The 16286-nt window shown below is 43.1% G+C and overlaps 1 protein-coding gene and 3 non-coding genes across 4 annotated transcripts; 1 reads left to right on the top strand and 3 right to left on the bottom strand.

The window, feature by feature from the left end:
• Positions 1 to 2299: 2299 nt before the first annotated feature.
• Positions 2300 to 4202, bottom strand: LOC112078775 (uncharacterized). Its single transcript, XR_011478828.1, has 3 exons — positions 4125 to 4202; positions 3422 to 3530; positions 2300 to 2735 (listed from the first exon to the last, which is right to left on the bottom strand). It is a non-coding gene; the product is annotated as an uncharacterized protein (transcript).
• Positions 2416 to 2554, bottom strand: LOC112078777 (small nucleolar RNA SNORA13). Its single transcript, XR_002895776.1, has one exon. It is a non-coding gene; the product is annotated as a small nucleolar RNA SNORA13 (small nucleolar RNA).
• Positions 2848 to 2988, bottom strand: LOC112078776 (small nucleolar RNA SNORA13). Its single transcript, XR_002895775.1, has one exon. It is a non-coding gene; the product is annotated as a small nucleolar RNA SNORA13 (small nucleolar RNA).
• A 466-nt stretch (positions 4203 to 4668) lies between the features above and the next one.
• On the top strand, positions 4669 to 13228 carry LOC112078774 (ras-related protein Rab-13). Its single transcript, XM_024144910.2, has 7 exons — positions 4669 to 5330; positions 6157 to 6217; positions 10407 to 10467; positions 10757 to 10834; positions 12213 to 12302; positions 12585 to 12650; positions 12883 to 13228. Exons 1-7 carry the CDS (start codon positions 5207 to 5209, stop codon positions 13000 to 13002), a joined length of 600 nt encoding a protein of 199 aa, XP_024000678.1. The 5' UTR covers positions 4669 to 5206; the 3' UTR covers positions 13003 to 13228.
• Positions 13229 to 16286: the final 3058 nt, after the last annotated feature.

The raw sequence follows: 16286 nt of genomic DNA, 5'->3' as shown, positions 1-16286 counted from the left end.
AGGTTTCCCTTGTGCTGGGGGAAAAGGCCACTCAAAGTGCGGTTTTGTCAGACACACATGCACAGATGTCTGGAGTTGAGGGGGTGTGCAATTGGCATGCTGCCTGCAGGAATTCAAGGAGCTGTTAGAGGATGAAAGTTTTTCTCTACCATAACCCTGCCTCCAACATCGTTTTTAAAGGAATTGGCGTAAGTCCAATCGCCACAAAAGACCACTTGTATGGTGTCGGTGTGGGGTGAGCAGTTGTGGTGATGTCAACATGTGAAGAGTGCCAAGGGTTTACGGTATAAGCTTACAATTATTTCCATGGCAATTTGAATGCACAGAAATAGCATGGTGAGACCCATTTTTTTAAAAGTAATCTTAGACAACAGGTGCATATCTGTTTCTCAGTCATGTGAGATCCATTGATTATGGGGGGGCTTTATGATTTATTAATTGACTGAATTTCTCATGAACTGTATTCAGTAAATTTTGAATAGTTGCATTTTTTGTCGAACAACATTTAAGCTAGCTGCTGTGTGAGCCAATTTGTTCTGGGAGATAAACAGTGGGTTATTTTACCGGAAATGCACAGGTTGTTTTTTGGATTTTTGTAGATACTGACACAATTTTTGAGTTTGCACACAATCGTGTGTTCTCTTCAATCACAGATTAAAAGGGAAACTAGTTCGTTTCTAGTAACTCCCTGTGGATTATGTCGGTTGGCAAACAACTTTAAAGTGATTACACACCGGACTGGGATGGTGGGTGGCCTTTAGTTTCTTATTTCAATAACAACGTGGTATATGCTTAAAAACAATGAGGAGCTGGAGAGGCGGGATTCAGCGCGTCGAAGATCAAAATAGAACAGTTTATGTTGCGCGTGTAATGATCATGCTGTTGAATTAGCTTCTTGATATACCACACCTGTCAGGTGGATTATCTTGGCAAAGGAGATATGCTCACTAACAGGGAACCAACATTTTGCATTTATATCTTAGTATATAGTTGGTTCAGAGCTTGTTTTGATATTTCAACCTGCGTGTCTTGGATCGCGTCTGGTGTGGACATACAAAACCAACATGGTCCAGTCAGCATGTTATARGGACAGACATTCACTAGGAACTCATTGCATGCCAATATTGTCAATCATTAATACTAGGACAATATTGACCAACTGACTGGTGATCCAGGAAACGGTATATAGCACCGCTGTCACTAAGCAAACAATACAGGGAATAMGTTCCACCTGGCAACAGCACAGATCACATAGTGAGAAATATGTTTAACGTCAAATCACAATACATATCGTTTCYGCATTTTTAATGCTGCACAAAATCACATCTCTGGGTGATGTTCTATCAATTCCCTTGGTCATTTCATGTGTATCTGAGCCATTGCCYTTCAAGCAGCCAGAAATTCAGGCCGGTATGATGCAGCACTGATAGTCTCTCTCACTACCCTGGAAGTTAATAGGAATATGACTTTTAGATTGCAAAACCGTCTGTCATACATATCAGATTTTAATACGGGCCGATGTCATAACGAGAGGTTGTCTTTCTCGAATGAGCCACTGGTCATATGTTTGCAATTTTCTTACATCGACATTTAATTTAACAGAGGGTCAAACACATTTCTCCTGTGTCTGCTTCGTCATTGCATGGTGCTGCTGTGAATGTCAGACTCCACGATGAGGCACTTCGATCTGCAGGTTGAAAATGGTGAGACTTCTAAATTGATAGTGCAGTTTGTTTAGGTGATTTCACAGCTAACTAGCAACTTCATATGCTGATATTGACTTTGGTGTTGTGTTTAGGTACGTTTGCGAGCCAGCTACCTACCTAGCTAGCCTATAGAGCTTTGCATTGTGGATTTTGTAGCCGACTTGAGCTGCAACAGATTTCCACATGTTGCTACCAACCTTATCATATCAAAATGAAACATTTGTTCACAAAACATATTGTCCACAGTGTTATGTAGCACTGTAAATGATAAGAATGAGTGGAAATTTCCTCTAAGTATTGTTATGATAYTATTGAGGACCCTGGCCATTCCTAGCCCTACAAACACTGCCAACCTGAGCTGTGGTGAATACAACCCAAGCCAGCTGAGCTGGTCATGGGGCTATTGAACCTGAACTGTGGTGAATACAACCCAAGCCAGCTGAGCTGGTCATGGGGCTATTGAACCTGAACTGTGGTGAACACAAACCCAAGCCAGCTGAGCAGGCGTAAAAGGGTCACACTTCAATTGGGGCTATTGAAAAGCAATACATTAAATTATTTTGGTCATGTCAGTAAAGTATGAAAAAACTACATTTAACTGGAAAACAAAAAGGAGTTTTATTTGACATCTCATGGCATGATCCTAAAGAGTGGCAGGTCAGACTATTACAACTAGAAACAGAACGGACAGTATTATTTCTGTATACTAGTGTGTTCTTGCAGTTGCAGTTATTGAAAGGAATCAGTGGAGACTCCTTCCAAACAAAAGACAACCAACATGGTTACTGTATGCCTTGGTTGACACCTCATTCACTCTGGAGACAATGAATGGGCAACACATAAAGGCATCYATTATGTCCAACAGTATTTTTCCATCCTGGACACTGTGTGGAAGGCTGGGAGTGTGTAATATAGTACCTTCTGTGAGGCGTGCTTTACCCCCTGTAGGTTGACACAGTACTGTGGAGCATCCGACACACAGGACGACTGTCTGGGCGTGACTGAACACTGTCGTGATCTTATAGCATCCTGTAGAGAGAACAGTTCAGACAAATTAACATTCACCTCAATGTCCTGAACTGAACGAGACCTACTCGTGTTCTCAGTCCCAACAAATCACACACACAAATGATGTTCTAATTACTGTTGTGTTCTTGCAGTTGCAGTTATTGAAAGGAATCAGTGGAGACTCCTTTCCAAAAAAAGACAACCACATGGTTACTGTATGCCTTGGTTGACACCTCATTCACTCTGGAGACAATGAATGGGCAACACAAAGGCAAGTCGCTACACATCCCTCTAGAAACAAGTCAGTCTCAGTAATCAATAACTACCAGACTAGATTTACATTTAAGTCATTTATCTGACAACTTATAGAAGAGCGCATTCATTTTGTACTGTTCCCCTGTGGGGATCAAACCCACAACCCTGGCGTTGAAATCAACATGCCAACCGAGCCAGACAGGATCACATCCCATGCAAACTCTCCCTTTGGTGGACTGGCCAGTTTTACTGAAGACAGGCAAACCAATGACCCGTCAGTTGAATATGGTCCACATCCCTAGATACTAAACCATGGTCAGTTTAGTTAACGTATTTATAAAAAATAAATAAAAGTAGTCAGTTAACACATTCTTATTTACAATGATGGCTGCGTTTGGTGTGAGCTGAGCCGGGGAGTCACTTCTAGCTAAGCTACAGGGAGACACACTAACCTGGACATTTGACATCCATAAAATACGAGTTAGGGCTCTGTACAAGACGCTTCTTCTTGTGACTCCTCTTCTCCTCCTCGGAGGTTGGGTGCAACAGGTCCTTTGCGAGCTGAAAGAGAAACCAGAGGGTGGCCATCTTAGAAAATGCAGATGGGAAAGTCCATTTGATAATCTAGCTAGCTAACAAGTTAAAACAATGTCCATACAGGAGACGTGTACATAAGTTAGTATAATCAAAAACATTTGACAAATGTTCGTTGGGTAAACGCCTGGCTAGTAACTTCAGTACTGGCTAGCCTACGCTTTTTTTTAACGTTATCTTGTTTAGCTAAAGCCTGCGTACGTCCACTATCAAACATAAGTCAAGGAATGCGCATATCTAGTCAAACTTAGCATCGTGTACAAGCGCTTTCAAATGCTAAGAAACAATCACTAAACAACAAACTAGTTAGCTAGCTAGTTACATGTCAGTCCATGCTTTCTATTGCATGTACGCCGCCATATTGCGTCAATTCAGCAGACCATAGCACGCGCTTGGCACGCAGTTTAAGATTGTTCTAGTTATCCATTTGTTGAATAATCCTGAATATAAATAAATCGGAATATTTGCACATTTCTAATACATCGATGGATGTGGTCATGTCCCCCTCAAACAAAATTCCCAAGCTGAAGCAAGGGTTATATTGCCTGTGTGCGCACTTACTGGCATGTTGGCGAGTTTGTAGCCGTTGCCGAAAAGAAGGATCAACCGGAAGTTGACAGTTAATAAATGAACGGGGCCGGTGGAGCAGGGGCCGGAAGTGTTTTGTCGCCATTACGTGTCAAGGAGGCGAGGCAAAGGAGGCCATGTTTGTGAGGTCAACTCTTTCTTCCAAATCACACAGGTCTACACACAGAGAGGTTTTGTTCAGCGCCATCTATAACTAGCCTTACTGGCACATTTGATTTTGTTAGATTTCTCTCGCAGTGTGAGGGAGAGACCACTTAATTTTTAATAGAGACATTCAATTTCATATTTCTCATCCACCTCATCTTTTAATTTAATTGTCAGTCAAATCCTGTTTGTTACTCGTTGTTTTATCCACGAAAAGAAATATGGTACTAAGGATACACGTACACAGAGATATTATGACATATTTCAGTACARGGGGCTCTATAATACAGCTGAGAAACCATTGACTTTATTCATATGGTCGAGCGCCATCTGCTGTCTACAAGCAGGCCATTCCTGCTGTCCCATTTCAGTCTGTTCCCTCCACTGTATTAACTGAACCTCTCCCTCTACGTAATCCTACGTGAACTTCGGCAGGAGAAAGTTTTTGGGCGAAACGTAGCCCTGTCTGTGTGGAATGGATGTATGTTAATCGGCCTTTGGAAGAAAATAACTTGACATTTTGGCTTGATAAATGGATTTTAACAAAGCTTTGTGGCGCTGTAGAATTGTATAGCCCATTGAAGTGCAGAAGCGTTTGTTCCAACTCGTTTTTAATTTGTGGCGTTCTGTTCTATTTTTTCTCGGATCAAAAGAGACATTGGGGGAGAACCGTATTTACCGGTGACAGTTTTCAAGGGAAAGGGAAAACAAGCGGATTTTATGCTAAAGAAAAGCAGACACTCCCCAGGAGAAATGAGAGTGTAATTTTGACCTTTGTGTATGTTGAGCAATACTTTTTAAGGCATTTGTTAACCTCTTAAGCGTTACAAATAAGAAGAACATTGGAAAGTGTACTAGTTTTGTAAAGGGTCATAGTTTCTGATCATTCACCAAAAACTTTGAAAGACATTATGGCGAAGAAGTACGACTTCCTTTTCAAATTATTACTCATTGGAGATAGTGGAGTGGGGAAAACATGTCTGATTATTCGATTTGCTGAGGACAACTTCAACTCAACCTACATATCAACTATCGGTATGTATCCTAGCTCTACGAAATCCCAWTWAATCGGTTATAGCCTAATCGGCCCCTAATTCAGCAACCCTTTAAAATCTTCATTGCTGAGATAGATACCATTCTGTCAGCTAACATATAATGCCAAGTTCTTATCACTTTCACCACGCAGTTATCTCACGTTTCCAGTTCTGCTGTGTTCATGTCTCTACACGTCTCTATCACTGTCTTCCTATATCTCAATCTGATATCCCTATTGTAGTTCACCTACATTGTTGCTGTGCTGCTGTTGTTTCTATATCTTCTCCATATCCCCCTCTCCCCTCCCTCACTTTACCCAGAGGGTCCACCCACCCCCATTCCTCCTATCTCTCCTATCTCTTTTCAGTCTCTCATTATCAGAAAAATGGTTGTCCTCCTTTGGAATTCACAGTTTAAGACGCCCATCTTCTCTGTCCTCTCTCTCTGTCCTCTCTCTCTCTCTCTCTCTCTCTGCCATCCCTCTCTTTCTCTGACCGTCCCTGTCCTGCAGGAAACCCAGACAATAACAAACCCAGAGACTGTGTGTGTGTGTATATATATATATATATATATATATATATATATATATATATATATTTCTGCCATTCTGCCGTGTTGTACCATATAGCTAGACAGACTTTATTATCCCAGTGAAAGTTTGATGAATTGGGAATGCCTGTCTCACCCTCCATGCATGTCAAAATGGTTTAATTGGCATGACCTATATTTGCTGCAATGTGTGTGGGAATTTAACTTATTGTCTTCCCTCCCTTCCTGTCGACCTCCTCCCTCCCCTCTCTCTGTCATCCTCCCATCCTTTCTTCAGGCATCGACTTTAAAGTAAAGACGATAGACGTGGAGGGAAAGAAAGTCAAACTGCAAGTCTGGTAAGAGAAGAGGATCCAGGCAAAGAAAGAATGAAAGGTCCATTTAGGACTACTGTTTGCTGCTCTCTAAGAGGGATGACGGTTATGGGACCGACACAGATTTTATTCAACTCCTCGTGTGTTCTGGACGTGTGTCTACTTCTCTTTCTCAGAGGAAAGAGGAACCTCCCTTTTTACCAAAACAACCAACTGTTTATGTTGGTTTTCTGTCCAAATGTCACTCAAAGGGTCACCACTCACTGATTGTAGTACAAGACCTTAGGAATGCAAGATTTAGATTTTATTCGTCTTGTTAGACTAAAGGCATGCAACCCAGTATGCAATAGCTGCAATATACACTACAAATCAAAATCTAATCAAATTGTATTTGTCACATGCGCCAAATAAAACAGGTGTAGCCCTTACCGTGAAATGCTTACTTACAAGCCCTTAACCAACAATGCAGTTTAAGAAATGTAGGGGGACAATGTAATAGTCCGGGTGGCCATTTGATTAGTTGTTCAGCAGTCTTATGGCTTGGGGGTAGAAGCTGTTAAGGAGCCTTTTGTTCCTAGACTTGGCGCTCCGGTACCGCTTGCCTTGCGGTAGCAGAGAGAACAGTCTATGACTTGGGTGACTGGAGTTGTTGACAATTTTTTGGGCCTTCTTCTGACACATCTAGTATATAGGTCCTGGATGTCAGGAAGCTTGGCCCCAGTGATGTACTGGGCTGTACACACTACCCTTTGTAGTGCCTTACGGTCAGATCCATACCAGGCACTGATGCAACTGGTTAGGATGCTCTTGATTTTTTTATTTTACCTTTATTTAACTAGGCAAGCCAGTTAAGAACAAAATCTTATTTTCAACGACAGCCTAGGAACAGTGGGTTAACTGCCTTGTTCAGGAGCAGAACAACAGATTTTTACCATGTTAGCTCTGGGATTCGATCTTGCAAACTTTCAGTTACAAGTCCAATGCTCTAACCACTAGGCTACCTGCCGCCCGATGGTGCAGCTATAGAACTTATTGAGGATCTGGGGACCCATGCCGAAAAGGTGTTGTCGTGCCCTCTTCACAACTGTCTTGGTGTGTTTGGACCATGATAGTTTGTTGGTGATGTGGACACCAAGGAACTTGAAACTCTCGACCCGCTCCACTTCAGTCCCGTCAATGTTATTGGGGGCCTGTTCGGCCCTCCTTTTCCTATAGTCCACGATCAGCTCCTTTGTCTTGCTCACATTGAGAGAGAGGTTGTTGTTCTGGCACCACACTGCCAGGTCTCTGAACTCCTCCCTATAGGCTGTCTCATCATTGTCGGTGATCAGGCCTACCACTGTTGTGTCATCAGCAAACTTAATGATGGTGTTGGAGTCGTGCTTGGCCACGCAGTCGTGGGTGAACAGGGAGTACAGGAGGGGACTCAACATGCACACCTGAGGGGCCCCAGTGTTGCGAATCAACATGGCAGATGTGTTGTTACCTACCCTTACCACCTGGGGGCGGCCCGTCAGGAATTCCAGGATCCAGTTGCAGATGGAGGTGTTTATTCCCAGGGTCCTTAGCTAGTGATTAGCTTTTTTGGGCACTGGTGTTGAACGCTGAGCTGTAGTCAATGAACAGCATTCTCACATATGTGTTCCATTTGTCCAGGTGGGAAAGGGCAGTGTGGAGTGCAATAGAAATAGCATCATCTGTGGATCTGTTGGGGTGGTATGCAAATTGGAGTGGGTCTAGGGTTTCTGGCATGATGGTGTTGATGTGAGCCATGACCAGCCTTTCAAAGCACTTCATGGCTACCGAAGTGAGTGCTACGGGGCAGTAATCATGTAGGCAGGTTACCTTCGCTTTCTTGGTCACAGGGACTATGGTGGTCTGTTTGAAACGTGTAAGTATTACAGACACGGCCAGGGAGAGCTTGAAAATGTCAGTGAAGACACTTGCCAGTTGGTAKTGCTTTGAGTACACGTCCTGGTAATCCATCTGTCCCTGAGGCCTTGTGAATGTTGACCTGTTTAAAGGTCTTGCTCACATCGGCTACGGAGAGCGTGATCATACAGTCATCCGGAACAGCTGGTGCTCTCATGCATGCTTCAGTGTTGCTTGCCTCGAAGCGAGCATAAAAGGCATTTAGCTCATCTGGTAGGCTCGCGGTGACCAAAAGCATGTGGGCACCTGTTCGTTGAACATATCATTCCAGATTCATGGGCATTAATATGGGGTTGAGGTCAGGGCTCTGTGCAGGCCAGTCAAGTTCTAACACACCAATCTCTACAAAACATTTTTGTATGGACCTGGCTTTGTGCACGGGGGCTTTGTCATGCGGAAACAGGAAAGGGCCTTCCCCTAACTGTTGCCACAAAGTTGGAAGCACAGAATCGTCCAGAATGTCATTMTATGCTGTAGTGTTAAGATTTCCCTTCACTGGAACTAAGGGGCCTAACCCGAACCATGTAAAACAGCCCCAGACCATTATTCCTCCTCCACCAAACTGTACAGTTGGCACTATGCATTGGGGCAGGTAGCTTTGTCGTGGCATCAGCCAAACCCAGATTTGTCGGTTGGACTGCCAGATGGTGAAGTGTGATTCATCATTTCAGAGAACATGTTTCTACTGCTCCAGAGTCCAATGGCAGCGAGCTTTACACCACTCTAGCTGACGCTTGGCATTGCGCATGGAGATCTTAGGCTTGTGTGAGGCTGTTCGGCCATGGAAACCCATTTCATCAAGCTCCCGATGAACACTTCTTATGCAGAGGCAGTTTGGAACTTGGTAGTGAGTGTTACAACAGACAATTTTTACACGGTACGTGCTTCAGCACTCAGCAGTCCCGTTCTGTGAGCTTTTGTGGCCTACCACTTCACGGCTGAGCCGTTGTTSCTCCTAGACGTTTCCACTTCACAATAACAGCACTTACAGTTGACTTGGGCAGCTCTAGCACGAACTGACTTGTTGGAAAGGTTGCATCCTATGACGGTGCCACATTCAAAGTCACTGAGCTCTTCAGTAAGGCCATTCTACTGCCAATGTTTATCGATGGAGATTGCATGGCGGTGTGCTCGATTTTTATACACCTGTCAGCAATGGGTGTGGCTGAAATAGCCGAACCCACTAATTTTAGAAGAGGTGTCCACATACTTTTTTATATATAGTGTTTATCTGGCATATGTCACTGAGTACACTGAGATATTGACTGGCAAGGCCTTTGGTGTAGGCTATGACTTCACCTATGTTTTATCTGTCAGTGAATGCCAGTGAGTTATCAGAAAGCCAGACATGAAGTCTGAATCAGCCGTAAAGAGTTTATTGAARTGGCATAAAACATACGTCTCATCTCTGTGGATTCCACACCCCTGGTAGAAGTTGTCCTTTGATACAGGATCAGGTTAACCTCCCCAAATCCTGACTTGAGCCATTAGGGGGGGGATATGCCATACTGACCATCACAGGAGGCTGCTGAGGGGAGAATGGCATGAACGGAGTAAAGTGAAGGGCACCAAACACCTGGAAACCATGTGTTTGATGTATTTGTTACCATTCCACTTATTCCGCTCCAGTCATTAGAACGAGCCTGTTCTCCCCAATTTAAGGTGCCACCAACCTCCTTTGCTGACCATAGCTCAGTGTGTAGGTGGGGAACTTCTACGTTCTGTGCTGTGAGAACATTAGTGTGACCATAGCGTAATGTTTTTGCAGAAGTGTGGATAAATGATGTGCTGGACACACGTGTGTAAAGGCTGTATTACTCTGGATATGTATGTGTAAACAGTGTACTCTTTGAATTGGGTGCTGCATTAGAAAAACAGGAAATGTGTAGAGAAAGAACAGCTGCCAACACAGACAAATCTGCAGTAGTTTCAGTGCTTACTACAGATGTAGGATCTTAATTTAATCACGCTTTTGTTGATGAGAATCTTCCTGCAAAGCATCAAATGTAGTGTATTTGATTTTTAAAACGGGTTCTAAAATGTGTAATTTCCACTTTGAAATTTCAGACTTGATTTACCCTTATGGAAAATGTATCAACCCTTACAAAAATGTCCATTAATTATAATCCACATAATAATTCACATTTCCTGTTGCTGCAGGATTATTTTCCTGTCGTAGCAAACTGGCTCAAATTAAGATCCTACATCTGTACTCCAGGGTGTTCAAAGAGCTACTTTTTGAAGAAGGTGAAACATTTCCCCTAATGTATTCTGTTTTCAGGGACACAGCAGGGCAGGAGAGGTTTAAGACCATCACTACAGCCTACTACAGAGGAGCTATGGTGAGTCTCTCAACTCTCTCTCAATCAGATCACAAGTGATTTAATCATCTACACCTGTCTAAAACTGTGAGCACAATCAGAATGTGGACAAGATCAGGACAAAAGGGGCATCTTAGCACCAGGCATAAACGGGCCTTCTCTCTCTTCACCTTTGTAGATATGAAAGAATATTACGGGTGTAAGATCATGACTGAAACTATTAGTATCATATTTCTTACATCCATCAGGTTGATTTTGAATTGCACAATGTTTTATTTTTGTCTGACTCGTGTCTCCCGTGATCTCTCAGGGCATCATCCTGGTGTATGACATCACAGATGAGAAGTCCTACGAGAACATTCAGAACTGGATGAAGAGCATCAAGGAGGTGACAGGGAAACAGACTGACTGTTGACAGGGAAACAGACTGACTGTTGACAGGGAAACAGACTGACTGTTGACAGGGAAACAGACTGACTGTTGCACAGAGGGAAACTGACTGACTGTTGACAGGGAAAACACAGACTGACTGTTGACAGGGAAAAAACAGACTGACTGTTGACAGGAAAAAAACAGACTGACTGTTGACAGGGAAATACGACAGACTGACTGTTGACAGTGGAACACAGACTGACTGTTGACAGGGGAACAGACTGACTGTTGACAGGGTAAACACAGACTGACTGTTGACAGGGGAAACACAGACTGACTGTTGACAGGGAAATACGACAGACTGACTGTTGACAGTGGAACACAGACTGACTGTTGACAGTGGAACACAGACTGACTGTTGACAGAGAAACAGACTGACTGTTGACAGGGGAACAGACTGACTGTTGACAGGGGAACAGACTGACTGTTGACAGGGAAAACACCAACTGACTGTTGACAGGGAAAACACCAACTGACTGTTGACAGGGAGAACACCAACTGACTGTTGACAGGGAAAACACCAACTGACTGTTGACAGGGGAAACACCAACTGACTGTTGACAGGGAAAACACCAACTGACTGTTGACAGGAAAACACAGACTGACTGTTGTGAAAGAGGGAAGGGACAAGACATGACACAGTCCAGAAAGAAACTGAGGGCAGCATTTTCTCAGACCTCTAGGAAGGATTTGAAACAATAAAATGAGACATGCAGTCAACAACTACCAGAGAGTCTCATACACTGTTTCCTTATTCTGTGGTCAGTGATGGATGACGTTTAGAAAAGCACGAGGAGCAGAAATGATGTAGCTGTCTCTCCACTGACATTGGAGCACAGTCCTGGTCCTCATTATAGAAACATGTTAACATTCTTTAGATGAATCAGCCGTTATGCACCAGTGACATCAAACAACCCCTAGACAGGCAGTCTTATGGAATGACTGCACAGGACATTATTCTGATTGACCAGACTTCTTATTGCCATCTATAAACCACAATAACAAGGGTTACATTGAGACTAGATGTTGGTCTGTTTTCTAAGGGGGCGCCTTTAGTGAATAACGGGGCATACAACTGCACTCCAAAAACATGTTTACATTTGTTAATTTTGTTTGCATAGTTAACAAAGATAACAGTTCAATGTGAACATTTTGAAATTAGTTCATGATTTCCCATCTGAACCAAGAGTTAGACATGGCTCCAATTTAGAGCTGAATTAAAGCCTCTCCTAGAGGGTGCTTGGGGAGGCAGAACTAAGGGCAAAGTTGAGGATACATCATTGAATATAAAATGGATGCGATGGATGCCAACTCCCTATCTATTTTATCCCCAGAATGCATCAGCGGGGGTCAGCCGGATGTTGCTAGCTAACAAATGTGACATTGAGGCCAAGAGGAAGGTATCCAAGGAAACGGGGGAAAAGGTGAGCCTCTACAATTTTTATGATCATTGTTTTGATAATGAAGTGTTTTCTTTCAATGATATTGACACTGATGTGCAGATGTTAGTGATGGATGAATGGATGTGTGGATCATTGAGGGATAAGAGCTCCGACTTTTCAACCTGAAGATCACTGACGTCATGATTTGACCTCGTATTTTTCTGAGTTCCCAGTTGTTRTGAACGTGGCATAAARTCTGCTGATTAGGAGAGGGAAGTGACATCATATCCTGCTGTAATCACACTTGCGTTCTGTTGTTGACAGCTGGCAAAGGATCATGGGATCAGATTCTTTGAGACCAGTGCAAAGGCCAGCATCAATGTTGATGAGGTGAGATAAATATGTTATTTTAGATGTTATATTTATGTCCTTTATTCAATCACAGAGTCTGTCTTTATCTGGTCCTTTAGTATGCATTTCACATGGGGAATATGGGTGATATGTTGTCCTTTTCATACAGGTTACATGTGCCACATACCCTAATAATCCCCATACCCCCTCTCGCCTACTGTTACCCTTTCTCTGCCTCTCTCTCCCTCTACCTCTTTCTGCCTCTCTGTAGTCTTTTATGGCTTTGGCTCGAGATATTCTACTGAAGTCCAGCAAGAAGCCGGGCCCCACAGGTCGCGAGGTCAAAATCACCAACGCTGAGAAGAAATCCTCCAAATGTCTCCTACTGTAGAGGCAGAGCTGGCCTGTCCTGGCTGACTCTTCGTTACCTGAGGGAACTATCACATKTAGGAACAATATTATTGCAAAGGAAAGGGTTTCAAAGGCGCAATCCACAAGTTCTCTGTCCCCTGTGGCAACAAGATCAATTTCAAACACTATTGACTTGAGAAAAAATATAAATGTTTTCATTTACTACCCCCTCCCCTTTAAAAAGTGCTGACTACACTTTTTTTTTTTTTTACCAGAAAGCGAATTTATGGATTGCACTTTTAATGACCATGTAACTATGTTGAGGTGGTCCAAGGGCATTTTACASAGGAATATCCAGTGGTTTGTTTAAAGAATAGGATGAATACCTTGATTTCACCCAAAAATGTTTTGTATCAACTGTCTTCAATCTCCTGCAATGGCTTTGTTGTCATGGTGACTGACTGATTGACAGCCAMGGTATGTTTACACTCCACCAGAGCCATACAGAGTTAAGGAAAATATCTTCCATGTTTGCTCCACATGTTCCATGAGACAACATTCCAAAATGGATTCCTTCTACAATGATCTGTTGAARTAGATTTTTTGGAACCAACATGGTGGTCGCTCAAATTCTAAATCCCAAACTGAGTTTGCTGAACTCTGTAATCCCATGGCTCTGGACTTCACACTGTAGAGAAGTGGTGCACAGCTCCTTAATGGAACAAGAGTCTGCTGTGTTTCATCCTATCTCTCTATTTCAGAGGGATCTTTTTCCTTGATTAACCAGGAACATTAACAAGTGACCTTTTCAGTGAAACTGCCAATCACATTCTTGCTTTTTGATTGAACAGTTGATGAAACAGTTGATTGTCTCGAGAGTGTAATCACTAGGTTTCTCATATCTAAATTAGTTCCTGATGGAGAGACAAGGTCAAAAACCAGCAGATATTACTGTAACATTAAAGGTAACTACTACCATAATGGCGACCCTAGAGGACCTGAGTTTTACACCGCTGCCATAGAATCACTTTTCAGTGTCATAGCCAAAGAATTAGAATTAGGACAACACGCAGACATTCCTTTCCATTTGTTTTATTTCTATGTTTATAGCAGCTCATAGCTGTTTAGGAGGAGCACAGGGGGCATTCTAGAGAGTGACGGGAGTTTAGATCTATATGCTGTAACTATGGTGATGGTACATTATGCTCTTAAAGGGATAGTTCACCCTGAATTGTAATTTTGCCTGTGTTTTCCACWCTAGGTAAAGATGAGTGATCTGGGTTGTGCCTGTTGTAAACTATTCTTCTACTACATAAAGTGTGGTACATGGATGGACTGAGGATGTGGAAGAGGGAGACAGAGAAGTGCAATATGAGAGGAGTGGAGTGATGAGCCAATGAGATGGATAGATGAAGCAAGGGAACAAAAACAGATGAGTAAAGCAAGTGTCATAGAGACAGGGATGGAATGATGCTGATGAGAGTTGGACATAGAGGGATGAGATGTTCTCTTTTTTGCTGATAGACTTACTGACCCTTTCTGATCTGATAGACAAACTGACRTTTTATCTGATGCACCTGTTCAACAGCTTTYGGGAAAAGAACCACCCTTCCTTCCTCTTTCAGACAGACCAGGGCCCTGGTCCAATGCACCCTGGAGGTAATCACTGATGTACTACTGGATAGATTTGCAAATATATCTCTCCATATATCATATACTGTACTGTGATTGGACAAGACTTCCACCTCGATACTCTCACCAATCCAAACGTGTCAGATCAGTGATTACTCTGAAGGAAGAAATGATGTCGCTTCCCATGCCAGACACTACATAATCATTACTGTGCCAGCAAGCTTCTCTGTCTATGGGTTCATTTCAATTCTCTAAAGTGTCTTCTGGGAAGAAGACGAGGGGAAGAAGCTACTCCAGACTATTGAGATGATGCACCCTGTGTGTTTTTACTCTGATATCTCACCTTTCCTCTTTTCCTTCACACACATTTTCACCCTWTCGACCATTCCATGTCTGATCAATTATCTTATGACCAATGTATACCATTTGACARACGCGCTGCTTAGCCTATTCAATAAAAGACTGTCAAAAAGAACCCTTCTATTTTGTAGGCTTATACTTTAATTTTCTCWGAGTGAATTGCATTTTGGTGCATCACTCTTGCCTGTCCCACTAAAATAGTGTATCTCAGCTTACAGGAATCAGTGCATTGTCCCCCACTCTCCAAACCTTCACAGTTTCATGAATAAGTCTAACAGCCCTCCCCCCAAAGAGCATTGCTGCATTTTTACACTATGACAATACCAGCTGGGCAAAATGTGTCCTTTAATGGCTTACATAAATGTTCTTGTTGAGCCCCTCGCCATCCTTCCCCCTGGTATGTATAGGCCTATATAAGAGATGAGGATAGAACCAAAGTGAAACATAATGTAACATACAGTCAGTCCTATAGTGTGAGACGTGTATAATAGTGAACTACAACTGCCTATAGTCCTGGGACTACAAACTTCCTGGAGGCCGCACAGTGCAGTGAAATCCTATCTGATTGGCTGGCTGCAGTAAGCCTTGAAGGTGGGTTCCCCTCTCGCGCAGCATCAGCACCAGGACACCCGGGCTTTGCCGCATCCTCCACGCGCATCTGGCGTGCCTTTTCGTCACATGACGACTTGTCGGTTTACAAACACTAGGCATTCCTTTCTTTTGCCTCTATGGTGAAGGAGAGAGAATGGAGGGGTGGGGTGATGGTGAACGGGAAAGAGAAGAATGATCATCAGCAAGGCTTTTTGACTTGGGAAACGGATGTGTGTGAAAAACTGGAACCGATCGCTTCAGGTGCTGTTGAGCGTATAATTCGGTGCAGTGAGGTAGAATGCGGTCCGGGTATACACGAAGCAGAACGCGGATCCCGCCGCGGAACCTGCTGCAAAAGGAGAAAGAGAAAGAGGACAGAGGGGGGTGAGTTGTGTGGTCCACCGCCAAAAACTCCCACGAGGTAAAAAGATAGGAAACGCAAGGAAGGAATAAGCAAATGAAAAAACAGACAACAAACGTGCCGAAAGGCTCAAGGCGGATGACATTTCTATCAATTTATTTACGTTTACTTTCGGACGGATTTAAATAACTTTCTTAACCTGAAACGGTTTGGCAGACCGGACCGATTAAGACTCGACCAAGAGCTATCTCTCTCAATCCATTTCCGAACCCTAAGTAACACGGAATAAGATCCCAAAGCCCAATATCTAAGGAACAGGACACGACATCGGGCCTTGTATCAGACCAAGCTTGTATCCTCGTCAACCATTGACCAGAGCA

Source organism: Salvelinus sp. IW2-2015, unplaced genomic scaffold (assembly GCF_002910315.2).
Source record: "Salvelinus sp. IW2-2015 unplaced genomic scaffold, ASM291031v2 Un_scaffold6249, whole genome shotgun sequence".
Taxonomy (NCBI): domain Eukaryota; kingdom Metazoa; phylum Chordata; class Actinopteri; order Salmoniformes; family Salmonidae; genus Salvelinus; species Salvelinus sp. IW2-2015.
The sequence above is the reverse complement of the archived record's forward strand: the minus strand, read 5'-3'. Positions and strand labels throughout refer to the sequence as shown.

Excerpts from the sequence above, each read along its gene's own strand:
- LOC112078774 (XM_024144910.2), top strand. The coding sequence starts at position 5,207 with ATGGCGAAGAAGTACGACTTCCTTTTCAAATTATTACTCATTGGAGAT. Across the intron at positions 10,835-12,212 it reads GGATGAAGAGCATCAAGGAG|AATGCATCAGCGGGGGTCAG; the intron begins GTGACAGGGAAA and ends TTTTATCCCCAG. Across the intron at positions 12,303-12,584 it reads CCAAGGAAACGGGGGAAAAG|CTGGCAAAGGATCATGGGAT; the intron begins GTGAGCCTCTAC and ends TGTTGTTGACAG.